The sequence below is a fragment of the Nipponia nippon genome, unplaced genomic scaffold, assembly GCF_047370975.1.
Source record: "Nipponia nippon isolate SJK-2023a ecotype South Korea unplaced genomic scaffold, ASM4737097v1 scaffold_6, whole genome shotgun sequence".
NCBI classification, from domain to species: domain Eukaryota; kingdom Metazoa; phylum Chordata; class Aves; order Pelecaniformes; family Threskiornithidae; genus Nipponia; species Nipponia nippon.
This window is the reverse complement of record NW_028262380.1, coordinates 27,978,826-28,003,986: the sequence shown is the minus strand read 5'-3', so window position 1 is coordinate 28,003,986 and position 25,161 is coordinate 27,978,826. Positions and strand designations below refer to the sequence as shown.

General features: G+C 37.3%; 1 protein-coding gene across 2 annotated transcripts; it reads left to right on the top strand.

The window, feature by feature from the left end:
• The first annotated feature begins 11,320 nt into the window (after positions 1 to 11,320).
• YIPF7 (Yip1 domain family member 7) lies at positions 11,321 to 23,336 on the top strand. 2 transcript variants are annotated; one of them, XM_087736390.1, is made up of 5 exons: positions 11,321 to 11,429; positions 12,388 to 12,543; positions 14,244 to 14,389; positions 18,910 to 19,091; positions 23,174 to 23,336. In XM_087736390.1, the coding sequence occupies exons 1-5, from the start codon at positions 11,321 to 11,323 to the stop codon at positions 23,334 to 23,336; spliced, it is 756 nt and encodes a 251-aa protein (XP_087592516.1). The 2 variants fall into 2 exon arrangements, with proteins under 2 accessions (XP_087592516.1, XP_009472495.1); XM_009474220.2 differs by having other exon boundaries at positions 11,321 to 11,436; positions 12,377 to 12,543.
• The last annotated feature ends 1,825 nt before the right edge of the window (positions 23,337 to 25,161 follow it).

Here is a 25,161-nt window from a genome sequence, read left to right as displayed (position 1 = left end):
CTTTTTGCTCTCATTAAGTTGTCTGTATTAGAAAGCTAGATCCATCCAGCTGTGGAGAAGGGACAATTAAAATCTTTTTGACGGTTATTGCCTAAGAAGTGTTGCAAATAAAGAAAATGTTTCTGAGCAGAAGAGAAAGGATTGCTCATATTAGACATAAGTATTAAAGGTGTTCCAAAAGGACAGCTTTGAGGATCTGATTTTTAAAACACAGTATCTTGTGAATGACAGTTGTATCCCTACTTTTTATTTTCAATGACAACAGAAGGATACATCCCTTCTGTACCGTTATGCTTAATTTTTTGGTCTGTATAAGTTTCCCACGAGCTAGCAATATCTATGTTGTAAGACTTGTCCAGCCAGATAAATGAATGCCTCTGAAAATTCCATGATATATTTCTGGGTACTTCTTCAATCTGTAGCAATAAATAAGAACTGCTTAATAATACAATTCATGACAGGTTTTTCTTTTTTGTCTTTCAGAAAGGTTTTTTAAAAGGAATAAACTGATATACAGTGAGCACTCTAGTAAACCTTGCCATAAAACTTTTACATTTTTTCCTTTCTTAGTTATCCTAGCAAAACTGTTTTCATTTTTTTTTCTCCTTAGCTTAATGCTAAAATAAAGTTAATAGTGAACAGTGAGGATTTTAGTCAGCATTTCCAAAAGCAATTCACCTGTTAAAATTTTGGCTCTGTTATTTGTACACATATAGTTGTAGTATTTATTTGTTATTTATTTATTCTGCCATGGATCTTTTCTATGTTGAGATGAAAAAAATACCTTGGCTTCATGTTTGATGAACGTCTGCTGTTGGCTTTTAGCAAGTAAATTTTATCTTGTTTCTATATCCAACTCTTATAATGGCTACTGTGATATAGAGTAACAACACATAAAACCTGGGCTAAGCAAATGTTAACTATGAAGTCTGAAAAGTTTGAAAGCATTGGGAGTAAGATTCTCTTTACAAATATGATTTGAATTAATTCTGCTCATTCATTTTCATACTCGATCAAATACTTTTTCTTTCATAAAATGTATCTTTTTTTTTCCTAAAGTGATTCTCAGAAAACAGCAAGCATTTTTTTCACTGAATTTTCTTCACCTTGAAAATAAAAGGCATGGAGAGTCTAAGCCCAAATACTTAAGATTTTACAAATTTATAAGCAACAAGGTCTTTATATAAGGACTTTAATTACAGTGTGGGCTATGGCACTAATCCGTTGCTTGGATTACGACTGAGTGTACACTCTGTGTCACGACAAGCTTGTACCCTGGATGACCTCGGCTGGGATGAATCCTGAACTCACAGATCCCTGTCGCTCCATTTTGGCATCCAGTGTTGTGTCAGTATGTGGAATTTGCTTCTGGACAAATGTGGCTCGTATATCTTTTTCCATTTCAAATTGGGCTGGGCCCAGGAAGGGCTCGTTTGCAATGGCGGATTTTGCTGCCGAAGGGAATAGACCCTGTGCCGCTACCCCTTTCTTCCTGGTAGTAACTTGCAGGATGCATGTGGCATCTGTCTGACTTTTGGTAAGGTCAGGATGTACTCAGCTAAACAGAAATTCATTAGGAGGCCCAGATTAATTATTAGCAAAGGCTTTCTCTGGTGATTTAGGTTTATTTCCAAGATTTGGATTTATTTCCTCTTCCCTTTCCTCTCCTGTGGGAGCAAAATAATGACAACCAACAAAGACTTTTACCATATGTTTTTCTCTTAGTTTAACATTTTCTGTCCTATGCAACGCCTGTATATGTAAAATAATACGAGCAAAGCAGCATATATCTCCAGAGGTCTATTGCATGTTTTACAAATCACCAACACCTTTTCTCTGCTCTTATCTGGCTCCAAGCCTGGCTATGCTCCTCTGTACGTAATTACTCTGGACACAGAAAGGAAGCTGAAATTTTGCCTGAGAAGCCCTTTAAGGATGCCAAATTCATCTATGTGTTTTTCCAAAAAGTAAAACTCACTTTCTGGAGTTAACATTCCCTTTAGGCAACTTGTGATCCATAGATTATTGACACAAAATGCTGTAGCTGCTCTTTTGAAACCTTTATAGCTTACAGAGCCTGTGTGCAACTTATTCTAAAGAAATAATTAGAGTTTGTCCTTAGGAGCTTTGTGACCTCCACACAGAAGAAACTTTTTTGCTGAAATGTTACCACCTCTCCTGTTCCCCGTCCAGTTTCAGAAGAATCATGATTACACGGGATGCAGTGTTGCAGTTTTGTTATTCTGCTAAGAGCTCTGTGAAAAGTAGGTATTATGCAACACACTTCTCAAATGTTGAATATCTTCATTGTGTTTGTTTAAATAATGTTATATTTTATTTTAAAGCTTGTCTGTAGTCTTATATGAGGCTTGATACAGAACCAGCATTTCTATGAACAGTAGAAAAAATTCTGTCCTATGTCTCAGAAGTGTAAAATTCTATTCCCAGCTATATTGCTGGCAGAATGAGTTTAAAAATGTTGCCTAAACTCTCTTTTTTATTGTATAACAGCAACAATACTGACTTTCTGCATAGAACACTTCACAATCTATTGAGCAAACACCCTACAAAACAGTAAAAAATGATTGTATCTTCTATATGTTAACAATTGTTTCAGTATTCCTGGAGATTATGTGATATTAATTTAATGCAAGGATAAGCCAATATAATTACGTAACTACACTTCAAAGAAGTATACCTCAAGAAACAAGTTTTCTTTATCATGATTTATTTTTATTTCACATTAAGCTATCCTGGAGTGTAAATACATATTGTACTTTACATGCCTCTATATTTTGATCTCTCCACAAGAAGACAATTTGAAAGAAACTGCACTAGACTGACACAACAGAAAGGATACAGCAAAAAACAAAAATAAAAGTAAGATGTTACCATCTTTTCTATTACATAAAATTCTTTATTTCCTATAGATAAAAGACTGCTGCACCATGCTGCTTATCTACCTGTTTTGGCATTCTCCACAATTTTTGAATCTGTTGGCTAATTTTGAATATGTTGAACAGAGGGGCAGAGCTCTTAATGCTAATTAAGTTTCTACACATTTCATGAGAATAGGCAACTACTAAGAGGTAAGAAATCTTGTTAATACCTCCACTGAGAAACAGAGTAAAACATATCTCAGGCTTGTTAAGACACCAAAGAATCAACCTGAGAACAAGCTATTATGTGTGATTCAGCCATTAAAAAAAAAGCTTCAACTGAAGTTTCTGACTAGGTCAGTATTAGATATTAAAGAATTCAACCACAAGATATTCATCTATTGTCAATCATGCTCTGTTAGTTCTGGTACCCTAGAACTAAGGTTTCTCTCAAAATTATCTTTCCTCTCATAAGAAACATCAACAACATAAGCAGACTTGTAATGCTTCTTTGGCATATCCGTATCCAGGCAGTGTCTCCAAGGAACAGAAACTGAACTCTTCAAGATATTTTGTACATAAGGCAAAGAAGCACAGAAGCTTTGGGTTTTTTCCCAGCAATCCTAGTACAGAAGTGTTATACAGGAAAGAGATAGTTTAAGTTGAGAAACTGGAAAAATCAAGGAAAGTTCCGTTCCCTTTTTTGGAAGTCATTAATCTGAGCAGGTCAGTTAACCCAATTCTAGATTTTTTTTCTGCTGCTTCCAGCAGAAAAAAAGCTGCATGGAGAAGATATGTATTATGAGTCAGAAGCTGAAAGGTAGCTAACTTAGAACAGAGACATGAGAACCAGGACTCCAATCTGAAGTAAAACGCTGTGTGGAAGGAGAGGTATAGTTGAAGCCATACAAAGCAGTAGTTTTGGTAACTATTGGAAGTCAACAAACCCCTCCCACATAGAATTAAGGATGTTATGGTCTCATACAGTGTGTTTCTGCCCTTTTCTTAGATTTGACTCTATGTTATTTTGGGTTGTTTTCCTCCTTCACAAACATAAAGAATATAAATGGCCATATAAGTCAAAACAGAAAGTCGTCTCTTCAGCAATGACAGGGATTGAATGCATGGGGAAGAATATGAATGCCTCCCCAGAATATTTTCCTAGTCTTCTACTATTACTAGTTTATGGACTTCTTGAGCTGTGTACCGTTCCTATGCATTTAGAATTCTTGGTGGATTTATCTTTCATGGACTCATTTCTGATCCATACAAATATTCAACACATAACTTCCTTTGGCGAGGAGTTCCACAGGTCTGTCACCCATGAACCTTTTGTTTCTTTGCTTTGAACCTAATACCAACACTTTGTGGGTTTTCTTCTTCTTTCAAAAGAAAGAATCAACAGTTTATCCCTGCCCACCAGTCCATGCCACTCGTAATTTTCTAAACCACTACTAATTGTTGCTCTCCCAGACCAAGGACTCCTTGCTGACCTGGTTGTTCTTCACTTGGAGCCCACTACATACACACCTCCCCGCCCTTCTCTCAGCACATCACCATTCTGCTAAACACTTTCTGAGGCAGGGGAGCTAGAACTGCTCAGAGTATTCAAGCTGTCAGTGAATCACAGATTTATACAGTGGTATAATGATGATGTCTGTTTTATTGTCTTCTCCTTTCCTAATAATTTCTAACAGCGGAATCATGTTTTTGACTGCTAGTGGGTATTGATAAGTAAAGCTATTCATGCAGAAACCCATAACTTCTCCCTTGTTTGTTCAAGTCTAACAAACTTGTTTAGCATAAAAAAGGAAAACACTGATAGCTTTGGATTTCACTTTTTTTTGGCCTCTTACCCAACCTATGAAGACCCGTCATGGGAAAGAATTAGGGTGTTACAGTAGATGTGTCTGAGGCTTGTATGCATAAAATTCATTTAGTAGACATTTTATATAATGTAAATAATTAATTTGGTAAAAAATTATTTCATAGCAGTAGTAAATGGTATATTTCTTTGCAATTAAATTTTCTTCTCTTCTTTAGTAACATTTTAATAATGTCCCACTTATAAAATTATTAATGGGGCCTGTAAATGTAAGTAATTAAGCTTAAGGCTTACTGAATTAATCCTTAATGTGATTAATTTTTACATTTGAAAAAAATTTAGAATAATTGACGAATTGCTATAATGGATTCGTCGCACTCATCAGTTAACTTTCAGTAATAAATATAGGGTTATATAGCTTATTCTATAGACAGAATTCTATAGTCTTTTTTATCTTATTTAATCTCGTGGTATCTTTTTTTTAAAAAAAGGTTTATTACAAATATTTTAATGACCGCATTTTGTCAAAAAAGCTGAAAATGAAAATGTAAGCGTATAAAAACTGATGATATTTCTTTTTTTTCCTGCTTTGTCTATTTTCCTTTTCAGGAAATATGGAAAAAGTTGGTAAAAGGAACCCTAGCAGTTTAGTTTAGAAAAAAGTTTTTAACTGCTTGTAGAGATTCTCACATTTTTCATCAACTCTGTTCATCTTTTTTATACTCATCAGCTTCAAGTCTCATTTTCATTTTTGGGGATTAGACCTCATTCAAATGATTTTTTCCCTAGATTATTAACATCCTGTGTACCTGTCAATCAAAGAAAGTGAGGTTACACTCTGTTCTAAAGCCTTGAGGTGCAACAATTTATTTTTTCCTTATTTTAATGCATGGGTGAACAGCCTTCTCTAATGTGGTGTGTCAATGATGGACTGAACATCAGGTACCTGAAGAAATGCTCAGCTCAGGCGTGCCTTTGCTCAGTCTACTGACTTGTACCAGTAAATATCGACTGTGTGCTCCTTCCACACCAAACTTCAACAATTAATATTTGCTATAGCTATTGTGATCAGGGACACATCCGTTTTTCCTAGCCCCTCTCTGACCCTTTTCAGCCTTATAATTTTTTTCACCTCAGAGTGGTTTGTTTAGTCTTCAAGCCTTTCCCTGAGTAAAGTAATTTCTTATTTGTAGACTTTAAGACTAGAAAGAACCTATGCTATCTAGTTTGTAGTCTTGGATAAACAAGGGTTATGGAGCATTACTGAATTAATTCCCTAGCTGAACTAAAATATAATATCTCATCTGATCATCAGATGTCCTATTATGGGTAACTTGCTATCAGTGTTGGGAAACTGTTCTTGTGGTCAACTGCTGCTGTCACTGTGAAAATTTTCAAGCTCTTCTTGTCTGAGATTTATTTTGCTGTTGACTCAGAGCTTCAAGGATATTTTTATTATTTGCTGTCTGTTTTGTGCTAACAGATTCTGGTCAAATTATCCTGTGACTGGCTCCCGTTGGTAGATTTTGCTTCAAAGTGTCTGCTAGATAAAGTTTATAAAGCTTCTGTCCTGTAAGGCACCATTAGAAATCCTCCCCTCTTTTACAATTACATTCGAGACACATCAGATAGCACTTATTTAATCAGTATAATGGTTGTCCCATTAAGCAGTGATGGTTCTATATATATTGAAGCAAAATCAGGTAAAATGCCTTGTATAAATATAGGTCATCAGTGGTTACCGTTCCCAACTACAAATCTTGTTAGAAAATAAATTAGTTTGAAATGAGCTAGTTTCCAAAAGCCCATGTTGATTGGATTCATCGATTCAGTTATTTATTGTTTGAGCCCATAATGTGCTAGGATTAATCTCATGGTAATGGGCCAATAATTACTCAGGGCATCTCATTTAGCCTTTTACAAAATGGTGTATGTACTTAGTTTTAATCTTCCCAAACTTTCCTGTTGTTTCGCGACTCAACAGTGTAGAAAGCTTTTGACCAGTTCTTCTAAAACTTTTAGATGCAGAATTTTAAAATGTTGATTTGAACATTTCTAATTAAATGTTTCTGTCTTTTTGTTTTATTGATCTCTTTACTTTTTCATCTGAGGAGAATGTCAGTAGTGGTATGATTCTGTCTCCTTCTAATACGCTTGGACAGTCCTTGTTTCTGTTGGTCACTTTTCTATCAACTACTTAATCTTATCTTCTTTTTATTTTTTAATCAATTGTCTGCATCATCATTTCTAATATTATTTTCCATTTTTATATTTTAGATGTCCATTTATATGCCTATATACACAGGGATATTAACATAGTATACATGTATAATTCATGTATAATATGTATAATAAAGTATATTATATTTTAATTTTATATATGGAGAGAAATATAGATATGTTTCAATTTTAATTTCATTCCTCATTTTTTATTTTTAATTTTCAGGTGGCTTTCTTTTCTAACTGTGATACATTTAGCAGCTATTAAAATATTCTTCACCCATTCCCCATCACTAGTCATTGTATTTTTTTCTATTTAAATTCCTTCTCTGAAGTGCCTTGTCTGATAATTATTCCCAGTTCTTATCTGGCAGCCAGTATGCATATACGTATCTATATTTGTATGCAATATATATATATGTATACAACTTTTTCTAATTGAAAATAGCAAAAGTAACCAAGCCAATTTTGTAACTAAAATAAACAGGCATAAACCTACCAAATTAGGATTTCTCTATGCCTAAAATCTTTTTTTTTAGTTACCTTCCTGAAGGACAGAAGTTAAGCCTATATCATTCCCCCCACTGATTTCGTATAAAAAAGATCAAACCATATTATCTAAACTGAGATTATTAGACATTATAGAATTTAGCAGTTTGCTAAGAACTGAAACGGAAATTCACCTTGGTGGCTGTAGCAACATGAATTGTTATTCTGGAAATGGCAGGAGAGAATTTTAACAGCATGAGGAGGGTTTAACAATAACTGTAATAAAAACCATAGTTAGATTACCCTTAAGTAGCGAAACCAGATGTTATATTTTTCTACTTCTCACCATCCTTCAGTTCTGTGCTCTTTTTCGGACATATATACTGAATGAAAACTTGGTATAGTTCTTTTTTTCTTATTTAAAAATGCACCTATATTATAATTCTTTCATAGCATCGTAGGTCATGTACTAACAGGTCATGATTATTCTCCTAATGAAATGGAAGTCATTTGACCTTCAACCTCACAGAATTTAATATGCACCTGGGGCATAGATTAATGGCCTGGTAATACATCCCATTTAATGTCCCGTTCCTTAAATTAACCAGCCCAAGCGCTCATTGGGAATCTATCCAATACATAAGTGAAAAAGACAGCACCTATTATGACTGGTTAAGTACCAAATACTAAAGCACTTGTAAATAGAAAAGCTGTTTTTGACGTTTAAACACTATTTCAAAATCCATACTGTGCTACAAGTTTTCTAGCAGCTAGGACTATAGAGCAGAGGTTCCTGATTTATTTATAACAGGTCAGGTAACGAAAGGGCTATCACTCTGAGCATTGCGTGAAAAAAATTAACTGTGAATCTGATGTCTGCACATTCAATAAAGGCCCTCAAAGCACAGAACAGGGTTCCCTGTCTTTTAAGTAGAGACTTGCCCTGATGCTGGTGTGGTGGGTGCTGCACTGCAAGAGACTACTTTGCAGCTGGACAAGAGCTCCTGGAGAAGTGATGGGGCAGGGGGATGTGCCTGGAGAATGGGGCCCTGGCCTTGGACCAGCAGATGGACCTGGCCCCACAGTGCCTTCACCTTCTCTCCCTGTGCTGTTGCGGTCCCAGGGAGCATCACGTTCTCCCCAAGAGGCACACGATTGAAAGCTCCCTCTCCCAGCCACAAGGAACGGCTCTAAGGCTGCATGTGGCCTGTAGTCCATGCTGCAGAAATATCTGCTAGAAATGTACTCCCAAGTAAATGTATTTACCCTACTCATTTAACAGGTATTATTACATGTTGTTAAAACTTTTTAATATCTAACAGCTCAGCTCAAGAGAGCTCCACCAGGACCTTTATAAATACCTACTTAAGAAAGAAGTTCTAAACTACAATCTCGATTATTGGGTTGAAATATATAGAACAGCATTTGTTAATTTTGTTCTGCTTTCCTTGAAGATTCCTATCCTCTTCTGCTTATTGTTGTTAGCTCTTGTTAAATGCTGGCCGTCATATTGACAGGTTGTGGGTTTTTTTTCCTTCATATGCATCTGTTCAAAGATCAAATTTAGAATCTTATAAATAGCACTAAGCTCATCCCTGTTGAAGCAAGAGGATATTTTAGGTGTTCTCCAACATGTAAATTCAACAGACTGGAGTTTTCATCAAATATCTTAAAAAGTAAGTAACCTTAACTCCAGATTCTTTTGGAAAACAAATTTATCTTTTCTGAACTCTATTATACAGACTGGAGCATACCTGGTTAAGTAATTATTTCATTCCTTCTAGTGACAGCAAAGAACATTAAATACTTACTGGAATTGAACTATTGGGGTAGAGGTACCAACTAAAGTTTTTTAAAACATATTCCATGTAAAATCTTTATTGAACAAATGCATAACTGGTGTGCAATTCCAAATAAAACCACAGTAAATAGCTTAGTACAATTAATTTTTATTAATTCATGTTTACAATGTAAAAATTATTTATCTTCTAGATTTGGAAATCCTGCATGATTGGTCAGCAGTTAAGAAAATAATATAAGAATAACTTCTACTTTGAATGCTCTAGATAAATGAAGGAATTGGGTCCCCACAGATTAGTCTGGTTATGGCATACAATTTAGAAACTTTAATATGCAGCATTTCAAGGTCCCTGATGAAATACTGATCTTTATAACTTTTACCTTACAAAAAGATTTGCAAAGATCTTTTCCATAAGCAGTGTGTGCTTGATAATTATAGAGATAACTGTGAGAGTAACCGTGAGAGGAAAAGCATATTTTTGCTAATGGCATTTGGAAAGTTGGAAAAGAGGGCAAAAGTGAAGAAAATGGGAAATGTTAGGAGAGATTAATATCTCACATGAAAATCTAAGTAAATTGGCTATGGCTATGGTTATCAGTCAGGTTATATAACTTCTCTGTGTGTTTTAAGAGTTTAACTACATAAATGCTAGCCAAGTGGTGAAACACATGCATACATCTATGCATTTACAGGCAAATCCTGCTCAAACCTTTGCCTAAATCACTGAAGAACTTTAGCTGGCAGGAGAGGGAGCTCAGGGGGATCTCCTCAATGACTATAACCACCTGATGGGAAGGAGTAAAGATGACAGAGCCAGACTTTTCAAAACCCAATTGGACACGGCCCTGAGCAGCCTGCTGTGAGTGACCCTGCTTTGGGCAGGGGGTTGGACCCGACAGTCCCCAGAGGCACCCTCCAGCCTCCAGTTCGGTTGTCTGGGGACTCCCTAAACCAATGCACTGCTCTGAGCAGGTGTAATGTCTTTGCCAGCTGTGGCTCAGCATAAAGGTAACACTGAGGCGAAACAGGGTTGGTCCTTAATCTTGTGGATACTCTTACTCAAGGCATGGAATTACTTGTCTTGGTAGACCCGGCAATTTTGAAGCTGTTTTGTGGATTTATAGTTAGCTGTGTTAATAACATAAGAAGCACCTAAGAATTAATAAAATATCTTTGCAATTTAAAACACTCTATAATGCCAAAAGGCACATGATGTTTTACAGAACAGATGTGCTTCATTTCTTATGCTGCTTATATATGACCCAGACAACCAGTCCTGCCTGCACACAGGATATGTGAAATGGGCCCAGTGTGTGCAAAATACAAATAGTTACAAAAACAGAAACAACCCCATCCTAAGCTAGTCACGATGTGGAAGGGAAAACAGACAAGTTGTTCCTTTCTTAGTCTAATCAGTCCGCAGCTCCAGAGCTGAACTATCAGTCAGCAGGAATGAAAGACGTGTTTTAACGTGTTTTCGTTACTCTCCAATCATTCAGTATGCTGTCCTCTTCAAAGTCCTGTAGCTAACCAGTGAGAATCTTTATCTGGTACTCCTAATATGCCAGCTACAGTGTTCTTAAACATATATCACAAATTCTGTGAATATACTTGCATTTTTCTATTGTTTTATGATAGTCATATATAACATTGCAAAACAAATAGCTGAAAATAGTAATTTTTTTTGAAACCTAAAATACTTCTTAAAACCATTAACTTCTAAACATTCACACATGGCCACAATTTTTTTCCAAAGTAGGAAAATGAATTGTTTAAAACAATAGTTTACTTGATCTATGTCTTCTTGCAAAATTGCTTACATTTTTAGTAACGCTAAAATGGCAGGAAGTCTTGTATACCACTTGTAAGTTAATATACAGTAATTAATGGTAGCAGAAGATTAGTTTCTCTTGTTATAACAGAAGAAAGTAAAGAGTCCATTTTTGTCACTTCCAAATTATCATGAGTTTCTACAGAAAGATTCTCTTGAGTGTGTGGCTTTTGAGGTTTACCATTTTCATTTCAGTTTAGAACAGTTAAAAGCATAGATATTGGCTTGTTCCAAAGGCTATTTCATTGATATTTGCAATCATTTTTTCAACCAGAATGTCAAATTTTGAGCAGTTTCAGTTCGACTTTTACCAGTCCAATTATACCATAGATGACCAGGAAGAAGGTTACAACAGTTATGGGTCTAATGAAAACCTCTGTGGAAGCAGAAAGTAAGTATGCTACAAAAAAAAAAAAAAAAAAAAAAAAAGAGAAAAACGACGATATATCTTGTAGCTCAAATGAAATTAATGACAAAAACCAGCATGCAATTGCCAAAAAAAGGATTGCATAATCAATACAGTGGAAGTTTTAGTGGAGAAACACAAGCCATAGCCATAGAAAGACAGGAAGAAACTTATTATTTCTTTTTTTTTTTTTCTTATATTTTTTAAACCTATTGGTAACTTCTGCCCATGGAAGAGGGACACTGAGGGAAAGAAGTTCTGAGAGTTTCCCCATAAGGAGATTTCAACATGACGGTGGTAGGAGGCTGGGTGTTGCTGCAGGTTCCCTGTTCAGCAGCTGATGGATCCGGCTGGCTTTGGGGCTTGCAGGAGCAAGAAAGAGCTTCCAGAGATCATCTAGACTTTCCCCAAGGCAGAATTACTTATAATTGAACCTTTCTTTACAAAGGATTGGGTTTCATGCTACTTTTATACATACAGATGTTACAGGCTGTTTACCTAATTGGAGCAATTGAGCTTCATGTTATTAGCAGTATGGACATATCTACGGAATGTCACCAGGCTGCTTGTGGGCGCCCTCACAGCTCCTAAATTCCCTTTCCCTTCACTCCCCACCGGGGGGCCTGCGCTGTGCCATTGCGAGCTGGATGGGCGCAGAAGTGGGTGCGATGGGCTGCAATGTGCTGGCAGGCTGGCAAGGGGCCCTGCCTGGTTTCAGAGGGGGTTGGAGTGAAGGGAAGCAAAGCCATGGTCAGCAGCTCGGCCTTCACTGCGCACGGCAGATACTATGCCCAGAAAATTTCCAGGTTCCCCAAATTGAAAATAGGTGAAAATTTAAACCATGGTATATGGTGAGCAGCTCTAAGTTGTTGTGAAGTTGCTCATTGCAGTTACTTGTTTTGCTGTGATTTGCTTCTTGTCCCAGGAGCCAGACAGGAGAGCAAACTCCAGCCACTGCTTTTGTCCCATCGGAAATGTTTCTGTCCTCTCAGAGTTACACAGGTCAGATTTTGCAGCCAACGTACAGTCCCGACACTCTCTCTTATCTTAGTTACGCTGACGGATTTGACGAGGAACCTCCTTTGCTAGAAGGTAAAAATAAAACCACGGACAATGTGCATAGTTCCTGGGGGTGCCTATACTTTTCTTTGCCGGCAAGTGGCAGTCACCAGAGAAACTGCAGCAGAGCTGCCAAGCCTGGCTGTACGAGCTTCAGCCAACAGCCCCTGGCCCCCAAATCTACATTTTCTTATTTGAATTCACCTTGGATTCATTCAGCCTTGTGGCGTGTATAGCATATACTTCATTACCACTAGATGACAGCATAACAATAAGTTTTGCAGTCAGATTTCCAACTATTTTTTTCCATTCTGTGTTTATCCTGCATACATATTGGTACATCTATCATTAATAAATACTGATAATAATCCTTTTTGCCTATCTATTAATAAATTTAATAGTTTGAAGATGCTAAATAGCTTGTTTCAGTGGGAAACAAATTGAGAAACCTGCTTTCGGCTTCAATCAGTTGATCATTTAACTACACAAACAATATCATTCTTTATGATGATTGAACCATCCTAATGCTAGTGGCTGATTTTGTAGTTTACAAAATACTTGTGCTACATTAAAAAAAAATCGAAGAATTTGTTTGTGATTATTTCAGCATAACATAAAAAGAGCATATTCATCCTTCTTTTGCATACTGGAAGGCAAGTGGATTTTTCACTGCTTAAAAGATACTCCTACTGCCTTAAAAACAGCAAGATCACTCTATTTGATGTAGATAACTGCTAGATCTTTACCTCTCAGACCTCCAAGCATTTAAGTCCACAGGCAGCCCACCCTGTGAAAAGGATGTTGAAATAAAACTGCTTCTGATCAGGGCTTCAGAGATGTTAATGTCTGTGTACCAAATAATTCTGACCAAAAAGACACACATTTTAATCCAGAACAGCTTTATATAATGTTTTGGCTCAGCTCAAGGTGATGGATCGGTGGAATAAGGTAAAGACTTGGCTTTCCAAACAGATCTAGCGCATTGTCAGTCTCAGTAATTCTGGCACCCAGCTCTGAACCTAACTTTTCCCTTGCTGGAGCATCTCAGGGAAGATGATTACTCTTGCAAGCTGAAGTGTTTCTGCAGAAGTTACAACAGAAATCTTCGCCCCAGTAAAGTTAATGGCAGAATTCCCATTGACTTTAATGGGGAAGAATTTTGTTCTGTTTCTAGGGGTCCTCAGTAATTACTTTTTAAAGGCAAAAAAAGCTTATAAAGCACTGCACAAAGTATTATTAACTTGCCTTGAAGGAAAGAATGTCATTTTTAAGTGCATCTGACAGTTCAGGCTTAAGACACATCTCTTGTCAGATTTGCCAGCATTAAAGCATATATCTCTGTCCTCAGTGTCCTAGAGTATCTTGAATTCTGCAGTTACTGTTAATTAGCATATTTTTCAACATCTAAGTTAGTGTGGCATTAGATATATGGGGTTTAAATATAGGAAAAACAAATATTAACTCAAAAATGCTGAGGGCATTTTTTGGTTCACTGCCTAAAATTGGATTTAATAAATTAATAATCCAATTTAGAATCAGAGCTGACTCTCAAATATACTGGGTATATAGCAGGGATAGCACATTCCTACTACAGAATACGTCATCCTACAATATTATCTGCATTAAACCAATTAATTTGTTTACTTCTTTGGGGTTTTGTGGTAGCTAATGGGTTTCTGTAAAAGTGTTGTTTTCTTGTGAGCAATTAACAATCCCGGAATTTCTCATTGCAGAACTTGGGATCAATTTTGAGCATATATGGCAAAAAACATTAACAGTTCTAAATCCAATGAAGCCTGCAGATGGCAGCATCATGAATGAGACAGACCTCACCGGACCCATGGTTTTCTGTTTGGCCCTTGGAGCAACATTGCTGCTGGTAGGATGTGGCAGATATCTTGAGAAATTTCTTTTGTAACAAGTTAATGCCTAGGTGATAATGGATGTGAAGTTGCAGAAGATGTAGCACTGGCATAAAATGAATCATTTGCTGCTGTTTGTTCTGAGATTATATATTTAAAAGTCTCCTTGCTTTGAAAGTACCTGCATAAAGTTTAAATGTAATGTAGGTGTAATACAGGTGAAGTGATGTATTAATTCCAGTGGAAATAAGAGACCACACCATTTTTTGGGGTGGGATTTAATATGAACGAAGGACAGATCTGTGCAGCGTGTATCCTGCAGAGGCTGTGAACACCTGAAGCATGGCAGTGTGCACTAGGTTAGGACCTAACAAGGAGGTTTCAAAGGAGGGAATAAAAAGGCGTAACAAAGCAGCCCTTGCTACTATTTTGAAATTATCTTCTCTCAGTGTTACTTTGTAGAGTGCAAAGATATCAAAAAACTGTCTTTATGTAACTAAAATAATTTGAAAAGGGAAGTGGAAACAGCCTCTTCCCTCCTGCCTCAAATTTGCAATACCTTCCTATAAATTTTGTTAGTGCTTTCTTAGTTTATATTCTTTTTCTATGTCATCTGCTAAACAAAATATGGTGGCCTGTGTTTAACCTCTTTCCTCTTTATGAATATAGCTTTCCTACAGGAGGAAAGTTGAACAGGGATTCTACACTACTCCTAAATTCATCTATTTATCACTGACAACAGGGGCTCTCCAGTGCTGCTGAAGTACAGCTCTGATTGTCGGCAGCAATTTATCAGGCAAGGATAAGGTGGGACCATTCTAGGAAGGGCTTTACTGCTCTAGCAACTGAGGTGAGAGAAATGGGGCTCTAATTCTCCAGTTCCTCTGTGATAAATAGTGCTGAATCCGAAGACTCTTGCAAGTTCTTACTCAATTTGTAATGTCAGTGCAGTACCTTGAATGTGCAAACTGCAATATAAATGCCAAGTAGTATTATTATTTATGTCCCTATAAAAATAAAAATCCTTTAAAAGGGTGGCAGCAGCAGGAGAAAAGGGAATAAAAGGAAAAGAAGGTGGGGAGGAAAGGGAATAAAAGGAAAAGAAGGTGGGAAGCTAGAGAAGACAGACTATGTTCCACCTAGAGAAATAAAGGTATGAGGGGAATAAAAGAAGAAAGTGTTGAATTGATTATAATCAGGAAAATGGAAGGAAAGCTAAAAGAAAGAAAGAATTAAAAAAAAAAAATGGTTGTTGTTGATTTTGCTCCCTGAATAGCCAACAATTATAATGAATATTAAACTACTATTATTGAAGTAAAGTACTTTAATTACTATATTTATTCTGGGAGAGTAAGCGGTTTAAGTATCATTAGAAAAACAACTATTTTCAGTGCTTCATTTTTAGGTCAGCAGAACTCCTCTGATACAATCTAGTGGTTTTGTGCCACAACTTCACAGCAATAAGTCTATGGGATTTCCATGGGCCATCTTATAAAATCAGGCTGCTCATTTTATCTCACATGCATTTGAATACTAAAGTGGCTCTTCAGCTGTGTAAGCTATGATATCCTTCTGTACTTGAATAATTCTCTTCTAATAGCACCAGGAACATAATTTGGTTGAGAGCTTGTTTCCAAAAATAATTTATAAATTTTATTTAGTTTCAGCTTTTTAACTATTGAAAAATATGCAAAGATATTCTTCAAATGGTAGCAGTTCTTTCAGAGCACAGAGAAAGAGGAAAGGATTGTTAGCCTGGCAGCAGGACTTGATCTTCCTCATACGGGTATAAAACAGGGCAGCTCCATTGCAGACAGAAAAACAACGGCAGTGCGAAAGTTAGCAGAAGCCTGAGTCTCAGCTGCTTTGCATTTTACATAGTCATTCGTATGAAATCAGACTTCCCCATCCATTTAAACTAAGGATAGTAGTACCCACTCTAGGCAGATGCAAACAAGCACACAAAGTCTGACTTTCTTCTAACCTTGTTCCTGCCGCAGGACAAATTTAGCTCTTTCCATTCATCAAAGCCTGCCAGACTAATCAAGCCTGATTCTGGTTTTGCTTACATCACTGTGAATTGGGAGTATTCCCGTGTGTGTGAGTCAATGTATTTACATATGTTTAGAAAGACTAGAATCGGAACCAGCATGTTCCGCTGCTTTTTTTTTTCTCTCTCATTCTCCTGCACCACAAATCAAACATTTCACCAAGTGGAGGCTTCAGTTAGCTTCTAGTGCTAGTGCTTCCTTCATCTCTGTCTCAGTAATTTCTTAATCTTAAACTAAGATGCTAAATAGCACTGTGTGGAATAACTAAATACACTGAAACAAACAGTCTAAAAGCTTGTAGTTGTTGTTGCATCTGTTTGAGACAGAGTTTTTTTCAGTTGGTCCATAGTAAAGGCTGCCCCAACCCGTTGTGGATGGTAAACTTACTACAAATCTTTAATAACTGAAATTGTAATTGGTAATAAACTGAGTGAGTATTGCTTTCCCACACTATCTCTAGCTATCATTGATTTTATTTGGTGAAGCAGTTTTTCCTTATTATTTTATACCAGTAGTATGCAAATGCCAGCAAAGTACTCTGTACCTAAATAGGAAGAGTTCTTATGTTGGTAGTTCAGGAACAGAGTATTCCTTTATGGTGGAATGCACTGGTGGGGAAAAGGCCAACACTCGGGATGTATTGAAGATATAGGCAACCTGGCTATACCTGACCCAACCTTGAGGACTGGAATTAGAGGAGAGCTCAGCAATGTGCCAGGTCAAGCCAAAAACAGATAACGGTGCTGATGTAGAGGCAGGTCTTATGAACTGAGGCTGCCTTTCACATAAGCATGCACTGCTTTCCAACTGGAGCTAGTGAATTGTCAGAATCTGCAACATTAGGACTTTCAGGTTGTGTCATCTCTAGATAAGGCTCTCTCCACTGTGTTGCTTTTTATCTGTCCAGCTCAAATACCGCTGGCATCCAGTGATCAGTTTCTGACCAAATGGATGCGGGAAGCAGAGAAGCAGGGTCCTCAAAGATCGTTGGTTTCCCCCAGGTTTTATTAAAATGTATGGATGAGTAAAGTAGGAGATCTTCGCAATCCTCCCTAACCATCGTGGAAGAGATACTTGTAAATATTGCAAACCATAACAAAGCTTCAATAATATTTCCACCTTATCCATCACAAGAGAATCCAACCATAAGCTAAAAAGTTCCTAGGAAACTTGAACCCTCTATTAGTTTTGATTCTCATGTCGTTTATGATATGGAATGTATAATGTATGCAATATATAGATGTGTGTATGCACAAACACACCTGTGTTTTAAGTATGTATGTACATATGGTTATGTGTTAGGAAGGTGATGCATTGTGGCCCTTCAACTGGGAAGTTTATTCCATGATCCTGAGTTAAGGGCTGAGTCCCAGGTTTGAGCGTTCTCCTTCACAAATGCGTGTTATCTTTAGGATACAAAGTTTCAACACAAAGCAAACAAAAGCATCTTCATCCCAATTGCTGTTTATTTCTGATGTACAAATGTTTATTTCTGATGTACAGATATGAAAATGACAGTATTGCATAGCTGACATTCGGTATTTCATTTCTTAGAAGCTTGAATAGAGAGAAACAATATTTTACAGTCTTTTGTGAGTGTTCATTTTTGGGAGTGAATAATGCCCTCATGCCTGGAGGTGATCCTTCAAAATGATGGCAGGAGATGAAGAAATCGGTGGTGCTGTGGCCACTGTTGCCTGTTGTACTAGCTTTGTGTATAAATTAGAAAACATCAGGCTCCAGGCTGTCAGGCTGGTACCTTTCACAAGCACTAAATTCACACAAAGGAATAAAACCTGGAAGAAAAAAACACCTGGGGAATTTTTCATTCTTTGGAACAAAAAGAGAACACAAACTGACAGTTACTACTAAGGTTTATGTTGAAATGAACCTGTTGTATTGATCTAACTACAGAGATGTGTCTTTCTCATGGTAGTCAAGGGGAAGAATGGACACATTCACCCTGAAAACCAGCATACTTTCAGCAAAATTTTACTTATTTTTTGCAGTCCTTCTTAAAGCTGGAGATTTGTAATAAAATGTTAAGCATATCAAGTAAGTGGGGTCATCGTTTTACTTAGGACACTTTTCCACAGCCCCATGTACACCTATTGGAAAGATTTTTCCTGACACTAAAATGTATTTTCCATAATTTCTTCTCAGTTTGTTACCAGTTAGACCTTCCCAAGTCTCCCCAGTCAATTAGTGTCCTGTTCAGAGCCCAATGACAGTAAGACTGAGAATTCAGCCTTATAGCTTTAAATTAGCGACAAGCACATTCTCACAATTGTACCTTGGAATTTTTTGATGCAAACATCACCCAAAAGTATCAGCTGTGGTTTACAATTGAACTGATGTAGGCAAAGCAGAGAGAGAGTGTCAACAAGAAAAAGTAACAAGCCTAGTGCTTGCCTTCTGTCTTCTCCCACCACTTTGCAATCACTTGCTCACTTCTGATGCTTCATGCTTACTCATATTTATTCCAGGCAGGAAAAGTTCATTTCAGCTATGTGTATGGCATGAGTGCCATTGGGTGCCTTGCTATGCATGCCCTACTGAACCTGATGAGCGTCCCAGGAGTCTCGCATGGCTGCGTTGCAAGTGTCTTGGGCTATTGCCTGCTGCCCATGGTGATCCTGTCCTCTTCTGCAGTCGTCTTCTCGCTACAGTAAGTACCAGTCTATGGCAACAGGAATTATATGGAAGACAGTAAGTCGGAAGGCTGGTGTTATGCAAAACATTTTGTAAATGGTTATGTAGTGAATTTTGGCTTCTGAAACTGTGAAGAAAAATACCATTTTGTTTGTGTGTGTAGGTGGAAATGGATAAAACTGAACTGTTCTTGAGAGGGGTGATATATATCCATTTTAATATGAGTCCTTAATTCCACTGTTTCCCACTTGGACTGAGAGTGACTTTGATTTTTGCAGCAGCCCCGGGTGTGATTTTCATTTTGCAGAGCCAACAGTGGCCGAACTCAGGTATCAATTTTAAAAGCGACTGCTGGACTTTGGTTTAATATAGGTGGTTCTCATGTTCTTTTTTTGTTCGTAGTATCAGGCTCCCATCCTTACACTTCCTTTCCTTATGTAAATCGAATTCTGTGTGACAGAATGAAACAATCAAGCAACGCTTAATGACTTGGAGCATTAGAACAAGTGTTTAAGATGTAGTAGAGTCATATACTCTGAGGTATAGTTGTGGTGTAATTGCAAAGCTGAAAATAACTGAAAACTTTGAAAAAACAAATGTGTGGTGGCCTATGTATCTGTGTGTGTCAAGGGGTATTCAGTAATATGCCTATGAATAGGAAATTTGTATGCAATCCTCTCCTTCCTCATTTGGTAAGCCTTTTGAGATACAGACTGTGTTTACCTCCCTGTTCACGTACAGCAAAGTACAAGGAAGCTCCAGGTCTTGCCTGAAGGCCTTGAGCAGTACTTTTATCCATCGTTAACATGTTATTAATAACGGTTCCCCTCCTTAGTCTTTGTTGTTCACTCACATTTTTAACTCTCCAATCTGTAACATATGGGACTTGGCAGCTGATGAATATGAAAGTGCCCCTGTTTGTTTTCTTTGGAAAAGCAGCAATTCTATATAAGTATATATTATCTTTTAAGGAAATTATACAGTGGGATGAAGATTTTGGCACAATCCTTGTTGTGTGTTTCTGTGGAGCTTTGATGGGTTAACCTGACCATATTCCATGTATTAAAGCGTTTCTGAGCTGTCCTTGCTGAGATGAACAGTAGTGACACTGAAGAAGCTGTTTATTCTCTGTTCTCCTACACTTCCCATATTTTCTTGATTAACCTGCTTAATAATCCACCTTAATAAAAGGTGCAGATACATAATTGTAGGGCAGATGGGGCGAACTCCAAACCAGCTGTTACAACTGCGCAGGGTACTGTTGTCTGTACAAGGAATCCCCAAGCACATGCCACACATTTGTAAAGTGCTGCAGATTTACAGAAAGCACATCTTTTGAAAATCTATAAATAATGTACTGTGATAGCCTTTACAGAATTAAACCATTATTTCTGAAATTAATTGATAACATTAAGTGCCTGTCTACAGGATTCTGCAGTCCTTTCTCATTCACTATATGAAACTGCTTGAACATAGCAAGTACCAAGGTTAACTATTATGAACATGCTATTAAAATTAAGTGGCAACTTTAAAATTCAACATACATTTCATTATTTTTATTTTAAAAACTTATTTAAAATGGAAAGGAAAGACAGCAATACATTAATGATTTTTTTTAGTATTTGTAAAAATGTTATTTCTCTCTGTTTCAAAGTGTAAAGAACTAACTTCACTGAAAATATACATAAGATAATACACACATCTATTGCAAAGATACATACTAATCCAAAAATTTTCAGTTTTCATGATTAGCTATTTCACTGTAACTGAAAAAGGCATAATATGTAATGTTTTGAGTGCTGAATAGTACCAAAGAGAAAAACAGTTCTCTTATGCAAACTCGCGTGGAACCGGATTTGTTTGTGCCCATTTATGCTGATATAATGTCTGAGCCCAAGCTGATTAGGTCTCCTTTTGGGGAGAAACTTCAGCAGACTTTTCTCCTGGAAAAAAACAACAATTCTTTACTATGAAATCCCTGAACAGCATGGCCAAGCCATTTCCTTGACTAAACAGTGAAGGAAATGAGTGTAAGAGTGGAGAAAGGAATTCTTAGAGCCAGCTGATGCAAAGGACCCATTTGGTGACAGCATCTGCAGGTTGTGAGAGAGAGGTGCGGAGAGGGTCCACTCATGTCTGTCCCCCCAACTCATTCTCATGCCAGTACACCCCCAGTCCTCTTGGTCACTGTGAGCATGACATCTGCCTTTTGCCCCTCTCCCATGCTTGAGGATTTGGCCCTCATGGATATGCTAGACAAAAGCTCTCTGCTAAAGCTAAACCATTCCTTTTGGCAGTAACATGCTGTTAGATCAAGGACTGATTTTATAAGTGCACAGAAGTATGTCTTGCCTCCAATCTGATCTTATGTCACCTTTCCATACTGCTCACTGCCAGTCCTGGAACAAACCACGAGAGGCCACTGGACTTCAGTGCAAGGCAGAACAGCCACAGCTCTAAATTGTACTACCTTGTGGTAGCCCCATAAAGAGTCATTATATTAGCTGAAAATTGTCATCGCACAGTATGTTCCTTTTACATCCATCCCTCTGCCAGCATGAGTACCTGCTGAAAGAGCCATCCTTACCAGCTCTGAGTTTCTGGCTAGCTGTTTAAGTGAGCATCCGAGCATCTCCACTTGGAGCACAGGCCAAGAACTTGGTTCACAGAGCCCAGTGTAATTTCCCTGAATGCCACTGTATAGGTTTAAAGAACACTTAAACTGAGGATATTAAATCACATAGTCTTTAATGTTTTATTTTTAACAGGTTGAAGTTGCGATGAGGTGCTGAGTCACCTTAAAATCAATTCTCTCCTTCCTCCCCCAAAGTCCCAAGAGCTGACAACAATCCTGGAGACTGGATTGCCAAGAAATGAACTATTTTATGTGATGTGATTTCCTTAAATAAACTAAGTCTATTAAATAAGGAGAGCTTTACGCATCATGGCTTAATTGCAATAATAATATTAGTGGAGATTAGTTCTGATAAATGGACCTAAGTAAGTATATGTAGTCTGTTTCTCACTTCTGGTTCTGTTCTGTTTTGCTGATACTTTGGAGAAGTGGGGTGCCAGAAAGTCCTTTAGCAAGTGGCAGAGGTTCATTCATTCTCCATGTCCTTGAGACTGACACAGCAAAAGCGTGTAATGCAGCCGATCTCATTATGTACTTCTGAGGTGTATTACGCGCATGATCTCATGCATTTTACAGAAGGAGGCTGCAAATACAGAGTGCAAATAAAGCATATGTGAAACATTATTTATTGGCAAGATTTTGTTCCTACAAGGTTTAATAGTGAACTCTCTGTAATCTGCAGGAATATTTCAGTGGATTTTTGACCATAGGCCCATACTCATCAGTTCTCTAGGCCACCCTGCACCTCAGGGGGAGGCAGACTGTAACTTCAGATGGGCTCGGCTGTCACCAAGGGGCAGTGTGGAAGGCCACCATTCTGCCAGTGAGCAGGGAAAGATGCCAGGATGAACAAAATATTTTTTCTCATTTTTCCCATTCTTTACTTTCTACTCAATGTGCACCTTTTTTTAAAAGACCAGTTGAGCTTTTTCCTGGGAGGCAGTCAACACCTTTCTGCATGGTCAGCTGCAGTGTAATTCTTTAAGAGCCTCATTGCCCCTCCTTAGAGTCCAAGGCACACTTGAAACCTGTGCCATGTGTTACAAAAATGCAACCTCTCCAGGTCATCAGGCTGCCTGATGGAAGATTAGGTCTGTAGTGTCATTTTAGTTCCTAACAACTTCTACAAGATGATTTTGGCTATAATAGGAGCTTTGCTAACTTTAAAATTAAACTTCAGCTGCTGCATCTGCTGGAGCCCCGAAGATTTATTTGGAAATGCACTTGTCGTTTTAGCTGTACTACTGATGAAGTTGCTGCTTTTATCCATGCTGAAGAAATTACCTTTTTGTTTCCTGTTTCTATTTTAATTTGTTTCTCAGGTTTGTTAGTCCTTGGTTCTTCCAGTGACTGTTACCTTATCAATAACAAGTTGCCAGGCATGAACTTGAGTTTGATAAGATTTAATGCTACATTTACTAACAAGTGGATTCTGTCATGTTTCTTTTGTTTTTTTCTCCTAGGGGGATCCTGGGAACTGTGTTAGCTCTGTTTATTATTGGATGGTGCAGTTTGTCAGCCTCCAAAATTTTTACCTCTGCATTGGCTATGGAAGGACAGCAGCTTCTTATTGCATACCCGTGTGCTTTACTCTATGGACTTTTTGCACTTCTAACGGTTTTCTGAGATGTATTTTCTGGTAGCCTTATTACAGTCTGTTTATGGTTGTTGGAGGGGCAAAGGGTTATTTACTTATTTTTAGATTGCCTAGAATTGCATTACGTTCCATTAACAAAATTAGATTATAGGACTTACCTTTTATTTGCCTAATGGCTGATAATGACATAAAAAATCAAGCTTACAAGTAGATGACTGCAATAATGGTGTTTTGAAAGTCTTACAGCTTAAAGAAAAACATTTGTATTGAGAAAGTAGTAAAAATGAAAAAATATGAAATAAAAGATAATTTAAAAAAAAATCTTTTCTGAGTGTTTAATATATAATACACATACTAGGGAGTAACTGGAAAGCAATAATGTAAATATTTATTAGACCTAGTAAATCAAGTGAAAATACAAATTTATTTGTTTCAAAAAAACCCAGCTTGCCATCTTATATGATTACTAATTAATATCCAGAATTTATGTGTGGGGGGTTGTTTTTTTTTAACGGAAGAGTGAGTGGCTCTGCTTTGTGATGTTGAAGAATTGTCCAAGAACAGGTTGCTACAACAGAGGGAGGAAACTAGGAATGTCACTTGGTTTTGTTTTTGGTTTTTTTTTTCAAGAGGTGTTGCTGTCCAAAACACTATTGTACTGTTTGTAATGTACAGTAATGTTACATTTTAAAATTGCCACTAAACCACCACGTACTGTCACTGCAGAAAAGCACCACACAAAGCAAAGGCAACTCTTAAAAATGTCTCCTGAAAGGCAGAAATGTATTTGAGCAAGCAAAATACAAAATTCCACAATTTTATCTGCCCCCAAAAAATCTATTTGCTGCTTTTAGTTTTACAGGAACCTAACATTTTTATAATAGCAATGAAGCACAAAATGCACAAGATGATGTTTCAAAATACAATATTAGAAGTTTCAAGCCATCAAGAGGAAATGGAGATGTGTGTGCAGTCATAACAAGAGCAAAATCCAGTAGGCAGTGGTAGAGAAAATGAATGTAGCTGTAGAAAGGGCTAGGGAAAAGAAACAGATGAAATAAAGGGAAATGTGAAGGAAACAAATGGCAGCAGATTATTTCCTCGGTGTTTTAGGGTGTCTCCCTTCTTGATGAATATTTTTATGATCTTGATTATCCTCCAATTTATTCATTATTTTGAACTCTTCAGTGAAACGCCTACAAAATATTTCTCTCTCTAGACAGAGTACCACTGATTCTGTGACAGAGGGTCCTGGTGCTGCAAACACTTATGCAGAAGCTTAGCATGGCAAAACTGCTCAAGAATATGTAAAATTCACTGTTTTCCTAATCCTTTTCAGGTCAGGGGTAAATTAGATGATCCATTTGTCCTCAAGCTAGTGATTCTGTTTCTGAATTGAAAGAGCCTTTGGTAAAAATATTTCCCATTGCTAGCATTATTTTTTTTTAAGAACTCTTGTGCAAACCATTCTGGAATTCATTTTACTGAACTCCAGTGGAACTAGTTCAGACTAGGCATCCTGAGAAGTAAACAAAAGGTAATGCGTACTTAGGCAATTCCTTAAAAAATCACAACTCATTTATGGGAAAATACTTGCTGCCTTTATCCATTTCTTTGTTGCAAAGCTAGGAACAGAGGCACAGAGAGGCAAAGTTGGAGGCATGACCCTGGAGCCAATTGTGGCTATAACTAGGCAAGATCTACTTGCATATAAGTGGGAAGTGTGTGAATTTGGAAGATCAGCATTTGCAAGCACGACAGATTTGGCCCTGCTGTATCAGGGCCACTAATTTGCCACTAATGAGGCACAGATAAACATGTCAAGTGACTCCAGGGTGTGGTTATAAAACCAGG

Coding starts and splice junctions, on each gene's coding strand:
- YIPF7 (XM_009474220.2), top strand. CDS start 11,321: ATGTCAAATTTTGAGCAGTTTCAGTTCGACTTTTACCAGTCCAATTAT. Junction 12,544..14,243: donor GGAACCTCCTTTGCTAGAAG/GTAAAAATAAAA, acceptor TTCTCATTGCAG/AACTTGGGATCAATTTTGAG. Junction 19,092..23,173: donor GCAGTCGTCTTCTCGCTACA/GTAAGTACCAGT, acceptor TTTTTCTCCTAG/GGGGATCCTGGGAACTGTGT.